Source organism: Corythoichthys intestinalis, chromosome 6 (assembly GCF_030265065.1).
Source record: "Corythoichthys intestinalis isolate RoL2023-P3 chromosome 6, ASM3026506v1, whole genome shotgun sequence".
Lineage (NCBI taxonomy): Eukaryota > Metazoa > Chordata > Actinopteri > Syngnathiformes > Syngnathidae > Corythoichthys > Corythoichthys intestinalis.
Window position 1 is genome coordinate 43,447,371 of NC_080400.1, and position 18,023 is coordinate 43,465,393.

The window sequence follows — 18,023 nt, forward strand, 5'->3', positions numbered from 1 at the left end:
TGGAATGCACTTAACTTTGCTTTGCATTATTGTGACACTTACTTCTTATTTCTGTGATCCCTGAGATTTCACAGATATAGGTTAGTATAGTTTTTGTGAAACATTACTACTCACCTCCTTGGGTTTTTTTTTTCCCTAGGTGAAAGCAACTTTGGTTATCATTAAGTATATTATTCATCATGATAATCAAAATAATGTAATACCAGTCGGAAATGTACAGAAGACAGAGGCTTTAGAGTATGTTTTTCTAAGCTAGCAGTATATTATAACTGGAGTTTTGTGTTAAACAATAAAACCATTGTTAATTCCTTTCGAGGCTGGCATGCTAGTGTGAGCGAATAGTCTTAAGTCGTACACAGACGCTACTGTGTGTTGTGTGTGCATGTAAGTTTGTCTGCACGCAGGCGTGTGTATGCACGACATAGCAGCTGACATCTCACGAGACTTGGGGTGGGGGTAGAAAATAGCACGGTGGTAGAACTAAGAGACTTGACAAAGTCGATCAACTAATATTATGTGTGGTGCAGCAATAAAATCTAGATGAATGACAACCTCTGTGTGAGTGCTTCATGGTTGACTGCACTTTTTTTTATGATTTTACAGCAATAATGTATACTTTCAATTGCATGTCACATTGTGATTTCCTGCTTCACACTAATAGAAATGTTTGTTTTAGTCACTATCTGACCATAACTTTTAAGTGAGAGGAATTCATTCATCCATCATCCAAATTGTTTATCCATAAAGGGTTGCAGGGGTGCTGAAGCCTATGCTAGCTAACTATGGGCAGGAGGCTGGGTACGCCCTGAACTAGTTGCAAACCAATTCCAGCACACCTACATATAGAAAAATTTGAATGTTCAATTCACCTCACATATGCATGTCTGTGGGATGAAAGCGGAATATCCAGAGAAAATCCACACAAGTAGTGTACAGGGAGAACATGCAAACCCCACCCTTGTTCGCAGAACTGTGAAGCGTCTTGCTAACTAGTGAGCCAACGTGCCAACACGCTAAATGAGTGTAAGCAGTCTTCCTTTAGTCCTCTTTGACTTTGCTCTCGGCCTTGCTGTTGACAGCATAACCTCCTTTGATTACAAATTCTGATGTGTCCCAGATTTCAGCACAACATCGGACTTCATCGTATGTCTGAAAAGGACTTATTGTCTACTAGCGATAGACCGATTATCGGCAGGGCCGATTATCGGCGACCTTTTTTTTTTTTTTTTTTAAATCCGAGCGGCCAATATGAAAAAATCTATTTAAAACTGGTTTATTTTGGATCAGATGCAGCTGTGTATCTCTCTCTCCTGCTTGCCGTCTCCTGCACTAGTAATCACCCCGTCCTCAGATAGGTGAAATGGTATTGGTAAATGGAGTTACACTTGTACTGTGCCTTTCCACCTTTTTAAGGCCCTAAAAGCTATTTTTGTTGTATTGTATTTTCTGTGGAAAAATTTCAGAGACCTATTAATTTAACCTTTTATTCAACTTTATAAGAGATGTTTCTTCGTCAAGGAAATTCAGGCATTCCTGGAACTATTATTTTCTATTTGTGTCATTCAATAAACATGCTTTAGGCATTTCAATGAAGTTCAGTGTTTGTATTATTCAATTATTTTACGCCAATTTTACTGTAAATGAATATCGGTTCCAAAAAACAGTTATCGGCCCCTCTGACCACTAATAATCGGTATAGGTCCTGAAAAACCCATATCGCTCAATCTCTATTGGTTTCATTTCATTTTATTGATTTTCTTCATTAGGCAGCTGGAGCCAAACCCAGCTGACTTTAGAATAGAGGCTAGGTACACCTTGGACAGGTCAATATCTAGTGGCAAAGAAATTTAAAGTATCACGCTCAAAACAGTAAAGGAAGAGACATGTAACCCACAAGGTTTTTTTTATTTTTTAAAAGTGGCACAGTGGAAGAGTGTTTAGCAATGACTTACAGTTTTGAGATTGGGGGCTCCAATCCTGCCTCTGTCCTTCCTATGTGGAGTTTCTATGCCCATTTTCACACAACTCATGTTTTCTTTCCCACATTCCAAAATTGTACGTACAGTAGTTGAAGACTCTAAATTGTCTTTGGACATGAGTGTGGTTGTGCACTGTTGTTTATGTGTTTTGAGACTGGTTACCCCAAAGTCAACCAGAATAGTCTCAAGTTCATTTTCTGCAGGCCAAATTGAATGTAAATTTATTTTAACTAATCATATACAACCAGGTGTCCCTTAGGAATGAAAATCGCTTACCGTGACAAATGAGCGGGAGCCAACGCTCCGGTAAGGCGGCGAAGGAACAAAGCCAGGCGATCTGTACGTGACCCGCTGCGGACTTCCTTCGCCGCCTTACCGGAGCGTTGGCTCCCGCTCATTTGTCACAGTAAGCAATTTTCATTGCCAAGGGACACCTGGTTGTGCTGTAATGTAGCGCGGGGATTCTGGGATTGACAAACTCAAATCTAGCGTTTCGTTACCCTTGTTATGCTTGTTTTTGATACTTGTTGCTTGCTCTTGTGGGATTGTAATCAATAAATCTCATTTGTTCTGCATTTTCTAATCAATAAACATTGTCTATTGAGCAAAAGTGTGCCTGTTACTGATTCACGGCGAACCTGGAAATTTCGGAAAACATATACCTAAGACGTCTTACGGGCAATATACTGTAGGTGTTACTCTGTTAAATCAGATGCTCCATTTACACACGAATAGGACTAAACTCGTCAAAGGAAGTACAGGTTTAAAATTAGTCCCCATCGAGGGTCTCCGAATTTTTTGTGAATACCTAAAATTTATTAACTTTAAAAGAAACGTAAAAGGTCGCAATCGGGTGAAAAGGATCAGGTTTTATGTTTTTCTGCTTCATGCTCATACAGCCTCTCACCCTCCCTCCTGCGAAGTAGTACGACCAAACTCAGACCCACAGCGGCCCTTGAGGACCGGTTTGGAGACCCCTGGTCTAAATCATCATTAAGGTTGGTACACAGTCTAAACTGTGCTGTGGCAAATCATTCATTGTTTTATTGTTTTATTGTTTTTGTTTATTGTTTTTTGTTATTGTTTTGCATAAGTTGCTAAATAATGTTGTAAATGTGCAAAAAAAAAAGTGACTAAAAATTTCACACCATTTTAAACACTGTGTGGCGCTAAATGTGAGAAATGTTGGAGTAATTTTGGGCATGTGCTGCTTTACAAACGGCGCCCCATATGCGCATGCGCGCATTGCGATGGCGATGTTCAAAGGATATATTGTGCAGGCCTAGTCTATAATATCTTGACCACATTAATGCGACTTTGAGCACTAACAAAACTGAATTATGTGGTGCACTTTTACTGGACTATAGTCTATATTATAATCTAAAGATAACAAATTACAACTCCTCATAACTCAAAATTTGCACGTACATAAACCTCGTGTGCAGATTTACTGACCATAAAATAACAATTCATTTTAACACTCACCGATTCTTAGAAATAGAACCACGCTGAACATTGACAGCAAGGTTGGGATGACCACACCGAAAAAAGTAGACAGTTTCTTTGGTTGCCCCGAGTGGGAGAGCCGATGCCTGGGGCTGACCAGATGCTCCTCCGGCACCTGGCCGGTCGGAGGTGACCGAAGTTCGGACTCATTGACGCTGGTGGAAAGCCGGTAGTGGAGGAGAGGGGTCCGCTCTGACATCTTGAAACTCGGCAAGCTTCACAAACTGACTAAATCGTTTCGTTTTTTTTCCCTTTTTTTACTTCTGTTTTTCCCGCTGGCTGTTTTAACATACAGCAAGCCTATAAACTTTAAATCAAGAAAGTTAATCAGTGACATTTCCTGGGCGCCGGCGACTCGAAAAAACATGGCCTGGCCATCAACATAGCAACGCTGTTAATAATTGTTTCATGTATGCGAAAAAATCAGAGCGTTTGCAAAGTTGAGAGACTTTTAAAAAAAAGTTTTTAAGTCGGGTGCACGTCCACAAAGGTCCCCATGATGATGCATGTCTCTGCTAATCCACTGGAGCGCGATCAGTGATCATGTGACAAACTAACATCAAGTTGCACTTTTAACGTGTATTTCCGTGTTTTCTCTCCAAATTAAAACAACGCAATTACTATACTGATAGCAATTTAACTTGATTATGACTGTGAAAGAGAGCAGCGGTTTGGTTTTATATTTGATAAACTCTTGTACGTTCATGAGCAACGTAATTCCTGAGCCAATTTAGACAATAAGAGTGAATAGCCATTTCCGGTAACATTGATATATTTATATTCTTGACGAGAAGGATTTTTTAAAAAATCCCTCAACAACCTGATGATGGTGATGATGATAGATCGCATGATCTGCTCCGCCCTGCCCTATCACAACACTATTTTTTCGAGACGCCAGCTTTGTAGTAAGATATACTGTATAACAATGTCGACATTGCTGACATTTATTGATTGGGTAAACCCATCCCTTTAAAAACAGTGGTCATTTTACCATAAGCGAATTTTGGGGGGGGGGGGGACCTGGTGGCCGAAAAGTGTCATTGCATGAAATTGCCTTTCCTATAGACCCTACCCACGTGACGTCACAACTCCGCTCTCCTGAATGGTACCGCCCACTTGTCCGTCAAAACATAGTGTTAACCTGTTACGGCTACGTACATTTCTCCTATTTACGGCGTGTTTTTCTGCTCCTTAACATTAATAATCAAAATGGTGAAGGCGTGTGTGGCTGTTGGTTGCACTAACAGAGAAGATGGAAGGAGAGACTTGAAGTTTTACCGTATTCCGAGGGATCCAAAGAGAGCGAAATGGACGGCTGCAATTCGACGTGAAAACTGGGCACCAAAAAATCACCACAGACTATGTAGTAGTCATTTTATATCCGGTAAGATGCATTTAAGATATACTTAGAGGGTTTTGGGCTGACAAATAACCACAATTAAGATCATTGCGAGGCTAATCGCCGACAACATACGACGTAGTACGACATAGTTTCAAATTCAAGATGTTTGTGACTTCCCTTTCTTCCACCATCGTTATTTTTTGAATAATATTTAGCTGGTACCAAGTGAAAGAAACTGGCCTCGTCTACGGGGCTGACAAATAACCACAATTAAAATCATTGCGAGGCTAATCGCCGACAACATACGACGTAGTACGACATAGTTTCAAATTCAAGATGTTTGTGACTTCCCTTTCTTCCACCATCGTTATTTTTTTAATAATATTTAGCTGGTACCAAGTGAAAGAAACTGGCCTCGTCTACGGGGCTGACAAATAACCACAATTAAGATCATTGCTAGGCTAATCGCCGACAACATACACGTATGTATGTAGTGAGAGTGCTATCGCTAAACCATATAAACATTAAAAGCCTTAACTCCATTGACAAACGACATGAAATACATTAGACTTGACAGTGGATGTTAGCAATAACAAAAGATTTTGAATTGAAAATTTCGTAACTCACCTTTCCAAGCACAAGATAGATTCCTGCCGAATTTTCGTGGACGAGGACCTGTTTCACCCAACCAGCAACGAAGTATTTATAAGCCTCCAAGCTCTTGAAGTTTTTCATATTTTCGTGAGAATAGGCTGATTTAGTGTGGACAAGATAATTGTAAATATCTGCGTAGCAGATGTCAGGCAGACAGGGCGAAGACAGTGGGTCGAAAAACATCGATTTGGGCATCAAATATGTATCTGGCGACTGTACAGAATGAAGCTTTTCCTCATAACGCCTTTTATGCAACAGATCCAGTGAGTTTGCGGCATCAGAAAGCACCGGGTCTTCCATGAAATGCATTTTAAATTCCGCCATCAATTGAAAACAATGCTAATACAGAGTCAAAATGACGGACAAGTGGGCGGAACCATACAGCGAGCACGTGGTTTTGTGACGTAGGTGGGTAGGGTCTATATATATATATATATATATATATATATATATATATATATATATATATATATATATACAGGGGTGCACATATTTTTTTGCCCAGGTTCTCAGAGGAGGACCTGGAGATGTGACTTGGTCCTCATTGAGCTTGAGAGCCGACCCGCCTGATGAAAATTGGAAGAAAAAAAAAACGTTTAAAAGGGTAAATATATAAAAAAGAAAATCTCGACCACTCCTTGATTTCTGCGATTTCTGTCTCGCGACCCTTGCTATATTTCCATGTTTTACCCATAAAATCCCCCCAAAAATGCAGCTGTGGCAATTCACAGCGATGCCCTGACACTCATTGATACATGCTACATGGAGTTTTTGGATTGAAACAAGGTAAGCACGCAATTATATCTTGTTAAAGTCATAGCGTCTGCAATTCTGCTCTCGCGTGCTCTCACCTCCAGATACGGTTTTGCTGTTTAAAAATTATTATTATTTATTTTTTTTTTTTTTAAATGCCCTCCTGTTAAAAAAAAATTGCTTCCCCCTGAAAATTGACGTTTTAATCTTTCCAATGATGTATCACACATGCATGTAGGACAATTTTGAAATTTGGCCAAATTGGGGGTCTCAGAGCGGAACCTGAGTGTTTTCCACCAAATTTAAATTGCAAAATTTGAACATAACTCAAATTATATTAACATACAGTAATATTGTATACAATAAATACAAACTTGTTAAAAATCTCTTAAATATCCAGGAATGCAAAAATAAAGTCAAAAGACCACTTAAAATTGTCTGTCTAAATAAAGAAATTAAATATAACTGAAAAAAAAAACTCTTAGTCAGGGAATAACAAAAATAACTAAAAATTAAGCATTCATTCACGTAAAACACTACTGCTTTTGCTCACAAGCACAGCCAAACTCAACAAAAAATGGAAGCTCCTTTGGGCTGCTTTAAGACCACATAAATAAATCAAAAAGAAAATTGGGGGGAAGGAAGTAAACCTCGGTTCACTACATTTCACACCGTTTAATTAACGTTGAAAGTAAAAAACACATCAGGGGGACAGTGTCTCTAAGCAGCTTCCTTCTCGAGTTTTGCAGGTTAGCAAATTCACAGTTTAATGTCATGCTAACTCTGATGCAGATGGAACTTTCAGTGGCAAAATTAGTTGTGTGTTCCCCACCTCCATAAAATTGACGTTTTAGTTTTTTTTTCACTTACAGTGACTGCTGCTGCTGGCCGAAAAAAGACTTCCAATATCTCTCCTCTTCGAAGGGTGCGGAGGAGGTGGCATGGGGCTGGGGCTGGGGCTGTGACTGTCTGTGTGTGTGTGTGTGTGTGGGGGGGGGGTTAAGGTTTTTTTTTTTTTTTTTTTTTTTAGGGTTGGGGGGGGGTCAAGAAATGAGCCAATCAAACGTGCGTGTGAGGGGAAAAAAAGGACCAGCACATTCATCAAGTGAAAAGGAGTAAATGTAACTGAAAATTAAAATAATTCACTTAATAATGGTAGGGCCAGTTCTATCCTTACAACATTCAGTGAGGAGCAGAAGTATTTGCGACCCTTGTGATTTTGCAAGTTCATCCACTTAGAAAATAGGTATAGGTCTGAAATTTCAATCGTAGATGCATTTCCACTCATAGAGACATAATTTATTTTTTAAATCCAGAAATCACATTGCATGATTTTTTAAAAAATAATTTAATTGTAATTTACTGGCGTTCATAAGTATTTGTACCCCTGAGAAAAAACAATAATTATGACACTCAAAGAGTTGTCAGTCTACCTTAAAAAAGTCAACCTTTCCCCCATGAGTAACCACCCACCCACCACCCGTTTGAGCTTAATATTGTCACCTATGCACCCCACAATCAGTCATAATCCAACTGCTACCATGGGCAAGACCAGAGAGCTTTCGAAAGATGCCAGAGACAAAAATGTTGCGCTCCAAAAAGCTGGAAAAGGCTATGGGACAATTGGAAAGCAGCTTGGTGAAAATAAATCAACAGTTGCAGCAATTGTTAGAAAATGGAAAAGGTTAAACATGACTGATAGATAATCTACCTCAGACTGGGACTTCATGAGAAAAGTAAGGGCTCAGCCTAGAACTACGCGGCAGCAGCTGAGCAATGACCTGAAGTGAGTTGGATGCACAGTTTCAAAGGCTCCTTTCAGTAGAACACTATGGTGCAATGGTTTAAAATCATGCATTGCTTAGGAGGTTGAAGCCAGTACATGTGGAAGCCCTTCTGAAGTTTGCCAGGGACCATCTGAAAGATGCAGAGGGGTCATGGGAGAAAGTCATGCAGATGAGACCAAAGTAGAACTTTTTGCTGCAAACTTTACTCGTTATGTGTGGAGGAAAAAGAAGGACGAGTATAATCCCAAGAACACCTTCCCCACTGTGAAGTATGGGGGTGGAAACGTCATGCTTTGGGGCTGCTTTTCGGCAAAGGGGACAGGACGACTGTACTGTGTAAAGCAAAGGATGAATGGTGAAATGTATCGTCAGATTTTGACCCACAACCTCCTTCCCTCAGTCAGAGACTTGAAGATGAGTCGTGGCTGAATATTCCGGCATGATAACGATCAGAAGTGCATAGCCGAGCTGACCAAGGAGTGGCTGCGTAAAAAGCATATCAAGGTTCTGGAGTGGTTTAGCTAGTCTCCAGACCCGGATCCAATAGAAATTCTTTGGATGGAGCTGAAACTTCGTGTTTCTCAACGACAGCCACGAAACCTGACAGATCTAGAGAAGATCTGTGTGGAGGAATGGGCCAAAATCCCTGGTTCCATATGTAAAAACCTGGCGAAGAACTACAGAAAGCGTCTGACTAATATATTATTGAAAAATCATACAATGTGAGTTCCGGATTTTCTTTTTAAATTATGTCTCTATAAATGGAAATGTATCTATGATTTGAAATTTCAGAACTCTACCTATTTTCTAAGTAGGTGAACTTGCAAAACCACAATGGGTGCAAATACTTCTGCTCCTCACTGTATGGGAAGACAATGTAAATTACCTATTTCACTGAAGCAATAAGCATTTTTAAAGGTGATCTTGTTTCGCACTTCTCATGTTTGAGTTGAGTCGAAATGAGTTAGTGACCTTGTTGAAGTTTATCATCTACAGTACGTGGTGTGTGTGATTTGATTTAATTTGATTGCAATCACTTTTTTTTTCATCAAATCTCTCTGCAAACGAGTAGATTGGAAATCTGCAGGGGTGGTAAAGTACTAGAATCTTCAAACATTGATTAAGTTTTACTAAAAGGGACAGACTTTATTATGCGCAACCATGTGGAAAGAATGATGCTCGTTTAATTGAAAAAACTGATTTTTATTTTTCTGATGTGTAACAGTGAAGAAAAAACAAACAAAAGCCAGTATTTCCAAGAAGTGGCCAGCCTGTGTGTGGAGGAAGATCTTATAAACGCCGGTTCTATTTTAGCCAATCAACTAAGAGTATCCAGATTGCATGCCCACACTGTGATGTCAGTATTACCCATTGTCTCGTGCACATGTCTGAGTCCATCAGTGTTTATGTGCGAGAATATAGCTGATGTCACAAAATGACTTGACTCGTTAATGGTGTAATTCTTTTTTAATCATATCTTATTTTTTCCATTATCAGAGATCTAGTTTGCATACTTAAATACTTTGAGCAACTGTCTTTCTCACTAAGGTCATTTATACTCTGTGTTTTGTGTTCGTCTATCCCTTTAACATGATCAATTCTGTTGAATATTGAATTAACTAACAAATTCCCACAAACATCTGACCGTGTCTCAAGAACACACTTTTTCAACACCAGCAAAAGTGAATATATGGCAGAGTTTTATCATGACTTTCTTGTGTGTGCAAAATGAATACAAACATATTTTGGCTGGTCTCTTTAATATAACTGTAATAATAATACAAGAATTATACTGTGCTGCTTTTTAAAATGATCAGATGAGTATGCTGCTCACACACTTACAAATTTAATTCACGCAAGAGATCTTTGCAACATATAATCTTGTGTAGCTGTGCTTCTCTATGGAAAGAGCCGTTACCTTAGCAACGCCAAGCAGTAAGTGCCTTTTGAAAGGCTGGGCTACTCTGTCATGACCACCCCCTTTTTCTCTTTTATCAGCTCCCTACTCATTCTACATAATGACGCCACAACAGTCCACTGGGATACAACAGAGTTAGCACAACATGGGGATTTCTTCTTTATATCTTCAAAGCTGTCAGTGTGCTTTTGGTCTTTCAGAGAAGAGTGAATTTTGTCATTTTTGCCACAGCAGGATATTTCTTAACTCCACTGCATCCGCATCTAGACGCATGTCTTCTTTACAAAAGGATGGGAAGCTCTTCACCAATGCCTGAGGCCTTGTTTCTGAAGAGCATAACCGGATACAGACAGTCACGCTTCTGCACAGTAAAGGAATTATTGCTTTTTATGTGTGTTTTAAATCTGTTTATATTTTACAGTTTTTTCCTTATAAATGTCAAACTAAACTCAGAAGACAAACATCAGAGTTAACCAAAAAAATTCTACTCCGGCACTGCTGACGGATAAGAAATGAAGGCATATGAAAGGATGGTGAAACATTTGTTTGGGTATCAAAATGGCAGGGCCAGCTTTTTGTCCCAAAAATCCGAAACATATTAACAGGGATGAACAAAACTTTCCTGAGGGATTTCAGGAGTTCTCCAAATGTCTTTCATGTAATAAAAATAATGACGAGACCATGATCCTCCCATGTTCTCATACCATGTGTGTTCAATGCATATCAACTGAAGGGGAGAAGAGGTCAGGTCAGTCTATCCGCTATGATCCGAAGACCCGTGGCTGCTCAGTGTTGTGTCCATTATGTCTGTATGATGTGGAGCTGCCATGTAGATCGTGGTCATCTGCTGTATCCTGTCTCCCAAAATATCCTACTATTAAATTTGAATGTGTCAGTCAGGTGACTGGCAGACACGAGGGAGCATCTGAACCAAACCATCCACCACGATTTTTGCAAGTGAGAGCTATCACTGTCAAAAATCTTTGAAAAACTTGTAATAGTGCATGAATTACTGTCAAATCATTTTTTTCTATTTCACTGTGAAATTCAGGGGGACTTCTGCACTGTTGCTGCTTTTGAAGAGACAGAACAATGTGAGTTATTTATATATATATATATATGTATATATATATATATATGTATATATATATATATATATATATATATATATATATATATATATATATATATATATATATATATATATATATATATATATATATATATATATATATATATATATGGGTTTATTAGATACAGTAAGATACATCAGAAAGCATGCCTTTATCATACACAGTTTGTTTGACAAAGGGGTTAAGTATATATATACATACATACATACATATATACATATATATATATATATATATATATATATATATATATATATATATATATATATATGTATATAACAACGAAGAAAACGTTTTTAATGTAATATCCCTCATTGATAATTGACACTTGTCTTGATATTACATCTAGGTTCCAGTGCTTGCAGTTTTACCATATCACCAAAGGAGGGCAATATAGAACTAGAGGAGGATAAAATGGAGCAGTCTGTTAATGGTATGATTCACATTCTCAAATGTATTACAGACGAGATCACAGATCATGATCACGCTATGTGGATGTTCAGCATCATGTTCTATTTCAAAAATTTCGTTGAGAATTTTATATTATTTTCTTCAGGGTCAAAAGTTCACATACATTTGCTTAGTGAGTAGCATGTCCTTTGAACTGCATGAGTAATATAATACATAATGTATATGTATTATTATGTATATATTATAAATGTGTATATATACTGTATATACACTCACCGGCCACTTTATTAGGTACACCACGCTAGTAACGGGTTGGACCCCCTTTTGCCTTCAGAACTGCCTCAATACTTCGTGGCATAGATTCAACAAGGTGCTGGAAGCATTCCTCAGAGAGTTTGGTCCATATTGACATGATGGCATTCCACAGTTGGTGCAGATTTGTCGGCTGCACATCCATGATGCGAATCTCCCGTTTCACCACTTCCCAAAGATGCTCTATTGGATTGAGATCTGGTGACCGTGAAGGCCATTTGAGGACAGTGAACTCATTGTCATGTTCAAGAAACCAGTCTGAGATGATTCCAGCTATATGACATGGCGCATTATCCTGCTGAAAGTAGCCATCAGTAGTTGGGTACATTGTGGTCATAATGGGATGGACATGGTCAGCAACAATACTCAGGCAGGCTGTGGCGTTTCAACGATGCTCAATTGGTACCAAGGGGCCCAAAGAGTGCCAAGAAAATATTCCCCACACCATTACACCACCACCACCAGCCTGAACCGTTGATACAAGGCAGGATGAATCCATGCTTTCATGTTGTTGACGCCAAATTCTGACCCTACCATCCGAATGTCGCAGCAGAAATCGAGACTCATCAGACCAGGCAACGTTTTTCCAATGTTCTACTGTCCAATTTTGATGAGCTTGTGCAAATTGTAGCCTCAGTATCCTGTTCTTTGCTGAAAGGAGTGGCACCCGGCGTGGTCTTCTGCTGCTGTAGCGCATCTGCCTCAAAGTTCGACGTATTGTGTGTTCAGAGATGCTCTTCTGCCTACCTTGGTTGTAACGGGTGGTTATTTGAGTCAATGTTGCCTTTCTATCAGCTTGAACCAGTCTGGCCATTCTCCTCTGACCTCTGGCATCAACAAGGCATTTCCGCCCACAGAACTGCTGCTCACTGGATATTTTTTCTTTTTCGGACCATTCTCTGTAAACGCTAGAGATGGTTGTGCGTGAAAATCCCAGTAGAACAGCAGTTTCTGAAATACTCAGACCAGCTCTTCTGGCACCAACAACCATGCCACATTCAAAGTCACTCAAATCGCCTTTCTTCCCCATACTGATGCTCTGTTTGACCTGCAGGAGATTGTCTACATGCCTAAATGCACTGAGTTGCTGCCATGTGATTGGCTGATTAGAAATTAAGTGTTAACGAGCAGTTCGACAGGTGTACCTAATAAAGTGGCCGGTGAGTATATAATATATAATATATATATATATATGTATATATATTTTTTTTAATTATTAAATTTATTAGGATCATGGAAGTTTCCACTTGGGGAAAATATATACATACAGTATATCCTGTATATACATAATATAATAAAAATATACACCAAAATGCTTGCTTTCCAAAGCATTACTATACTTCATCTGTGCATTTAAGGAGGATTTGCGTCAGTCAATCCACCTCATTTTGGGTTAAAAAACCAAACTTACGTTTTGGCTAAGAACAAGGATTTCACCCCGATCCTCTGTGTCCTTGTGCCCGAAAACGGTGAGCTTCAGGCGTGGACGAGAGGAGCGCGAACCGCCCGGAGCCTCCCTGCTGGAAGTTCTCGTAGTGCTAAAAAATGTCCACGTTCTTTCATTCCACACGTTCATTCACAGTTTATCTGCACATTGCAGCTAAATAAATGACAATAAATGTCATAATCCACCTCAGAGTGCCACATTTTGGGCTAAAACTGCCAAAGTTATGCTGCACCTGACAAGGTGAACCCACCCCGATCCTCTCTGTACTTTTGCCTGCATACATATAGTTTGTCTCAGGCGGCCCCAAAGCTGCACGTGGCGACAGGAGCTTCATCGCTGTATTTTTATCCAAACATGCTCTCTCACTCTTTACGCCTCCTCAACGTGCCCAATATTGTTCATTAAAATCGAAAATTAAGTTTCGTATGAGCGCCATTATTTCAGTCTGATGGCCAATGGAACAAGCGCATTGTCTTTTAGTCCTAACTACGGAGGAGGAGGAGGAGGAGATTCATAATTTTCAAAAATTGAGGGCGTCAAATGGGATTTGAGTTTACGGCTTTATTAACACATTAACTGACAGCACTAATATAGTATATGTACATAAATGTGTGTGGATATGTATAGATACATATCTAGATATATGTTATTTTGATTTTGTATTTTTTACTTCTTATTTAAGAAATGTTTCTTAAATTTATTTCTTATTCTTTATTTCATTTAGGTTTACATTTTGCTCTCGACCCAGTAACTGCACCCCCTTCTCTTCATCTTTCCAATTCCTGCCTCACTGTTACTTACCAAGAAGCAATCCCACTTGGTCCACTTCCAAATAACGTCAGGAGGCTGATGACGACCTCTGACCCCAGGGTGATGGATTACCTCCCTCAAGTTTGTGCTGATGTTGTCATTGCACAGGGGCAGTATTACTGGGAAGTGGAGGTCTGCAACAGTTCTCTCTACAAAATTGGTACGGTTTTGTCATTAATATTGCTTTGGTTTTATTGCATTTTCATAGGCTCTAAAGTCTAAACCGGGATGCCCACACATTTTTGCGTCACGAGCCTCTGTTCAAATGACCAATCTTAAATGACCAGTTAAATGACTACAAGGTTTTTATAAACCAAATGCTTGTGTATCCAAGGCTAAAGAAGGAATTAGAATTATAGTAATACAGGGGCACAATTTGAATGTTTGAATTTTTACTTTGTGAAAGCTTCACTCACTTACTGCAAACCTTTTTATGTTTTCTAGGTGTGACCTCCTTGGATGGTCAAGAAGGCTGGTGGCTAGAAAGACAGGGTTTTTCATTTTGCACAGTTTATGATGGAAGAAAAGAGTTGCTCAACACTGTCCCCCCTCAAATCAAAACCATTGGACTGTTTCTTAATTTTGGAGGGGGAGCTCTTAGTTTCCATAACCCTGTAACCCAGGAGCATCTCGTAACCCTGCCTACCCACTTCAATCCATCAGGAGTGTTGCCAACACTGGGCCTGGGTCAGGGGTGGCTAAAATTGCGTTGTGGCCTTCCCCCTCCTCTCTATGTTTTTCTCAGTAAAAATTCAGCCTATAGAGGGCCCTGTGGACCCAGTAGAGGCCTGTGGCAGAGGGATATTCCTTTCCAGTCAGTGCGTAAATTTATACAGAAGTTTGAGGAGTTGTCAGCATCAAACCTTGCCCTAAACCCTAGTTTTGGATCATCCAGTTCCTGAGCATTCTTTCGGACAGATCCCTCTAGGCATATAGATGGAAAACCGTCAATGAAAAGACAATCATACTCTGCATATCAGGAATTCACTGACAGACCAACAAATCCTCAGGAAGGCTTGATCTATGGATACTATTTGAAAGGCAAATGTTCCATCGTGAAGGATTTTGCCTCCTACCATTCTCTTTGTGACCCCAGAACTATAATTGACTCTCTCCCCAGGACACAGTTCTTTCCCCCAATCACACAACCCCGCTCTGCTGGGTTTGGGCGAAATGAGTCCTCAATACTGTAACGTGTGAGGAAAGGGTGGGATTTTACCAGTGTGACTTCTTAATTTGGCTCTGTGTGACATTTGTCAGACAGTAGGGGTCTTTACACTATCAACACAACTCTCTATAGGCCAACTTGGGCATGAGCTATTCTACCATAATTGTTAATTGTGTGCTTTTGCCACTTTGTTCCTACATTGCTGGGGTGTAAACAGTTTGACATAATGCGTAAGCAGGGAGAGGTGAGACAAGAGAGGTGTGAGTACAGTGGCACCCATGGTGTCAACTCAGAGCAAAACGGACAGGTGGCACTCCACGTTGATCCCACGCTCTGCCTCCGATCAGATAGTAGGCTGCCCTTTTTTGACCCTTTGAAAGCCACAGGACTCCCAAAAAGTTCAAAAGGGACAGCATTGTGGAAGAAAACGGGGGGCGGGGACAGCATGCATGAATTAAAGACAGCAGGTGACGGTAAAAAAAGGAATGAACTGAGGGAGGATTTCCAACTATAGCTCTCAAGCCAAGAATCCCTGAATAGATCAAATGTCTTCGTCTGAGAGTTAAAATGTGCACTGGGTTGCACTAACTACTAAAATTAATCTGAAATACAGTCAGAGCTGACAGTATGTAAACTTAAGTGTTTACTTTACTCATTTTTTCATTAAAAACATGTTTTCAAATATATGTACTGAGGTGGGTAGAGTAGCCAAAAATTTTACTCAAGTAAGAGTAGTGTTACTTCAAAATAATAGGACAAAAGTAAAAGTAGTTGTCCAAAAAAATGCAGTCAAGTACAAGTAAAAAAGTATTTGGTGAAAAGAATAATCATGCAATTAGTAAGAATGTGCGTAACTTCTTACGATATATTAAATTTTTTTTATAACAATGTTTATTTTTTTCTCAGCACAAAATCATCTATATGAACTGTTATTACCATACTTTAAAGAAGAACTTCAGAAGATGATCAACTTTATACATACAGCCCTTTACAAAAACCTTTGAGAAATCCTTAAAGAGCATACGACATGAGAAAAAAAGTCTTAAATGGCATTATTATGTGAATTAGAATCATATTTTGAGACGATTCGACTATATACAACAATTTAGCAAAGCGCAGATGACGAGAAATTAGTCTTTTAATCTGCTGATTAGCCACGCCTACCATTATAGGGCTTTAGCGTCCCCAACAGGTGGATGACGTCAGCGGTAGACTGGGCTCATCGGTTTTACTATTCAGCCCATTGAGGGGGAATTATTCAGAACGAGGAAAACGCGACGAAGAGAGCCGCAAAACGTCATTGTTTCAGTCTCTCTACTCCAATATTTTTACAGGATATTCTTTTTATCCAAGTATTTATCCCCAATAGCTATATAAATGGCTTGACAAGGACCAGTCAGCCCGTCGAGGGGGAACTATTCACAATGAGGAAAACGCGGCGAAGAGAGCTGCAAAATGTCATTGTTTCTGTCTCTTTACTTCAATATTTTTACAAGATATTCTTTTTATCCAAGTATTTTTCCCAATTGCTAAATAAACGGCATGGTCATGACAAATAACAGTCTTGTGCTAAATGAAATATGAAATAATAAAAATGCATTTATTCAGGACGACATGGCAAAATTACTCCATCATGGTCAAAACTGTTGACTTCACCTTTACTGTCGCACCTCCCGAACGATATTTTATGACACCTAAATCGGACATACTGTATGTCATTTCCCTTCCCCGGCTTTGGAGAATGTAAACAAACCAAAAGGCGTGACAGCTAGCCGACATGCTAACCCGAACCGAGTAATGTTTCAAAGTCTTCGAAGCGGAAAATCACACATAACTCGCCTGGATTATTTGACATGATGACTGAGTTGTCGATTGTCTTCGCGGATCGGCAAACCGCCCGGTGGAGAGCAATTTACAGTTCGTTCCCCGGAGGAGGGTTGCTGCAGTTGTTGTGCAGCTAACGTGCTAATGTGCATGAGGAGAGCTTTTTCCATGCCCATCAATGATCAAACGTAAGTAGTCCTTTATTTAAAGAAAGTTCGTAGTGTTTACTTTGTAATAGCTGTATTAATATTTGACATAATACTAAACAAGATGTTTACTCACTTCCTCGTAAGTCCAATAGTCCCACTGTAGTCGGGCTTGTTTTGGCCAATATCCACGGCGAATGGGAACCTTTTAAAACTCCAAAAAGGCGCATACGCCTCTCCCTCATCCAGATTGATTTTTCTGCAGCCGTTTGGCTGGCGTGATGCGAAAAATAAACGTATTAATCAGCAGAATCAGCTGAATCCTTCGTCCTCATACACAACAGTACGCTGTATAGTGAAGAGGACGTCTTCTACCGTACACGTCACAGCCCCCCCCCCAATGCAAGACCGAAGCCGGAAGTCACTCATTTTCATGGCGCGGGATTAAAAAAACTAAATAAATATAGCGATCGCTTCCACACACATCCAAGCGGTCCATATCATTCAGGAGCATAAAATACCGCGTGTATTATGAAATAAACATGCTTTTTCGTGTCACATGAACTTTAAAGTGCTTTACAACAAAGGAAAATATAGTAACGTTAAACACTAAAACACATTACATTAAGCCAAAGAAATACAAAAAATCATTCTGGCAAAAGAAGAAAAAAATACAGAAATGAAGCATCATTCGCCCTAAGAGCATGAGTGCCATCTAGTGGAGAAATCATATTTCCTATTATGAAACTAAATGGATCATATCTCCCCTATTTTCTGTGGTCAATCGGTGCAAAATAAAAACTGGGAAAGGTTAAAACCCGCACATTCGAGTC

At 39.5% G+C, this 18,023-nt stretch overlaps 2 protein-coding genes across 4 annotated transcripts in view; one reads left to right on the forward strand and one right to left on the reverse strand.

The window, feature by feature from the left end:
* The window catches only part of zgc:153039 (uncharacterized protein LOC767698 homolog), an 81,788-nt gene extending 77,786 nt beyond the window's left edge, over positions 1-4,002 (reverse strand). For both annotated transcript variants that reach the window (XM_057838002.1, XM_057838001.1), the window contains exon 1: positions 3,465-4,002. In XM_057838002.1, the coding sequence (XP_057693985.1) occupies positions 3,465-3,684 (220 nt within the window). In that variant the 5' untranslated portion in view covers positions 3,685-4,002. The remainder of the gene's footprint in view (positions 1-3,464) is intronic.
* Positions 4,003-10,059: 6,057 nt separating this feature from the next.
* Positions 10,060-17,146, forward strand: LOC130917790 (uncharacterized). Of its 2 annotated transcripts, XM_057839477.1 has the most exons (5): positions 10,060-10,896; positions 10,991-11,033; positions 11,422-11,505; positions 13,967-14,212; positions 14,497-17,146. In XM_057839477.1, the coding sequence occupies exons 1-5, from the start codon at positions 10,498-10,500 to the stop codon at positions 14,952-14,954; spliced, it is 1,230 nt and encodes a 409-aa protein (XP_057695460.1). In that variant the 5' UTR covers positions 10,060-10,497; the 3' UTR covers positions 14,955-17,146. The 2 variants fall into 2 exon arrangements, with proteins under 2 accessions (XP_057695460.1, XP_057695461.1); XM_057839478.1 differs by lacking the exon at positions 11,422-11,505.
* The last annotated feature ends 877 nt before the right edge of the window (positions 17,147-18,023 follow it).

Bases quoted from the DNA above. Each gene is read 5' to 3' on its own strand.
- LOC130917790 (XM_057839477.1), top strand. From the start codon at position 10,498: ATGGCAGGGCCAGCTTTTTGTCCCAAAAATCCGAAACATATTAACAGG. The intron at 11,034-11,421 runs GTGAGTTATTTA...TATTACATCTAG, and splicing joins TTTTGAAGAGACAGAACAAT to GTTCCAGTGCTTGCAGTTTT. The intron at 11,506-13,966 runs GTATGATTCACA...TATTTCATTTAG, and splicing joins AATGGAGCAGTCTGTTAATG to GTTTACATTTTGCTCTCGAC.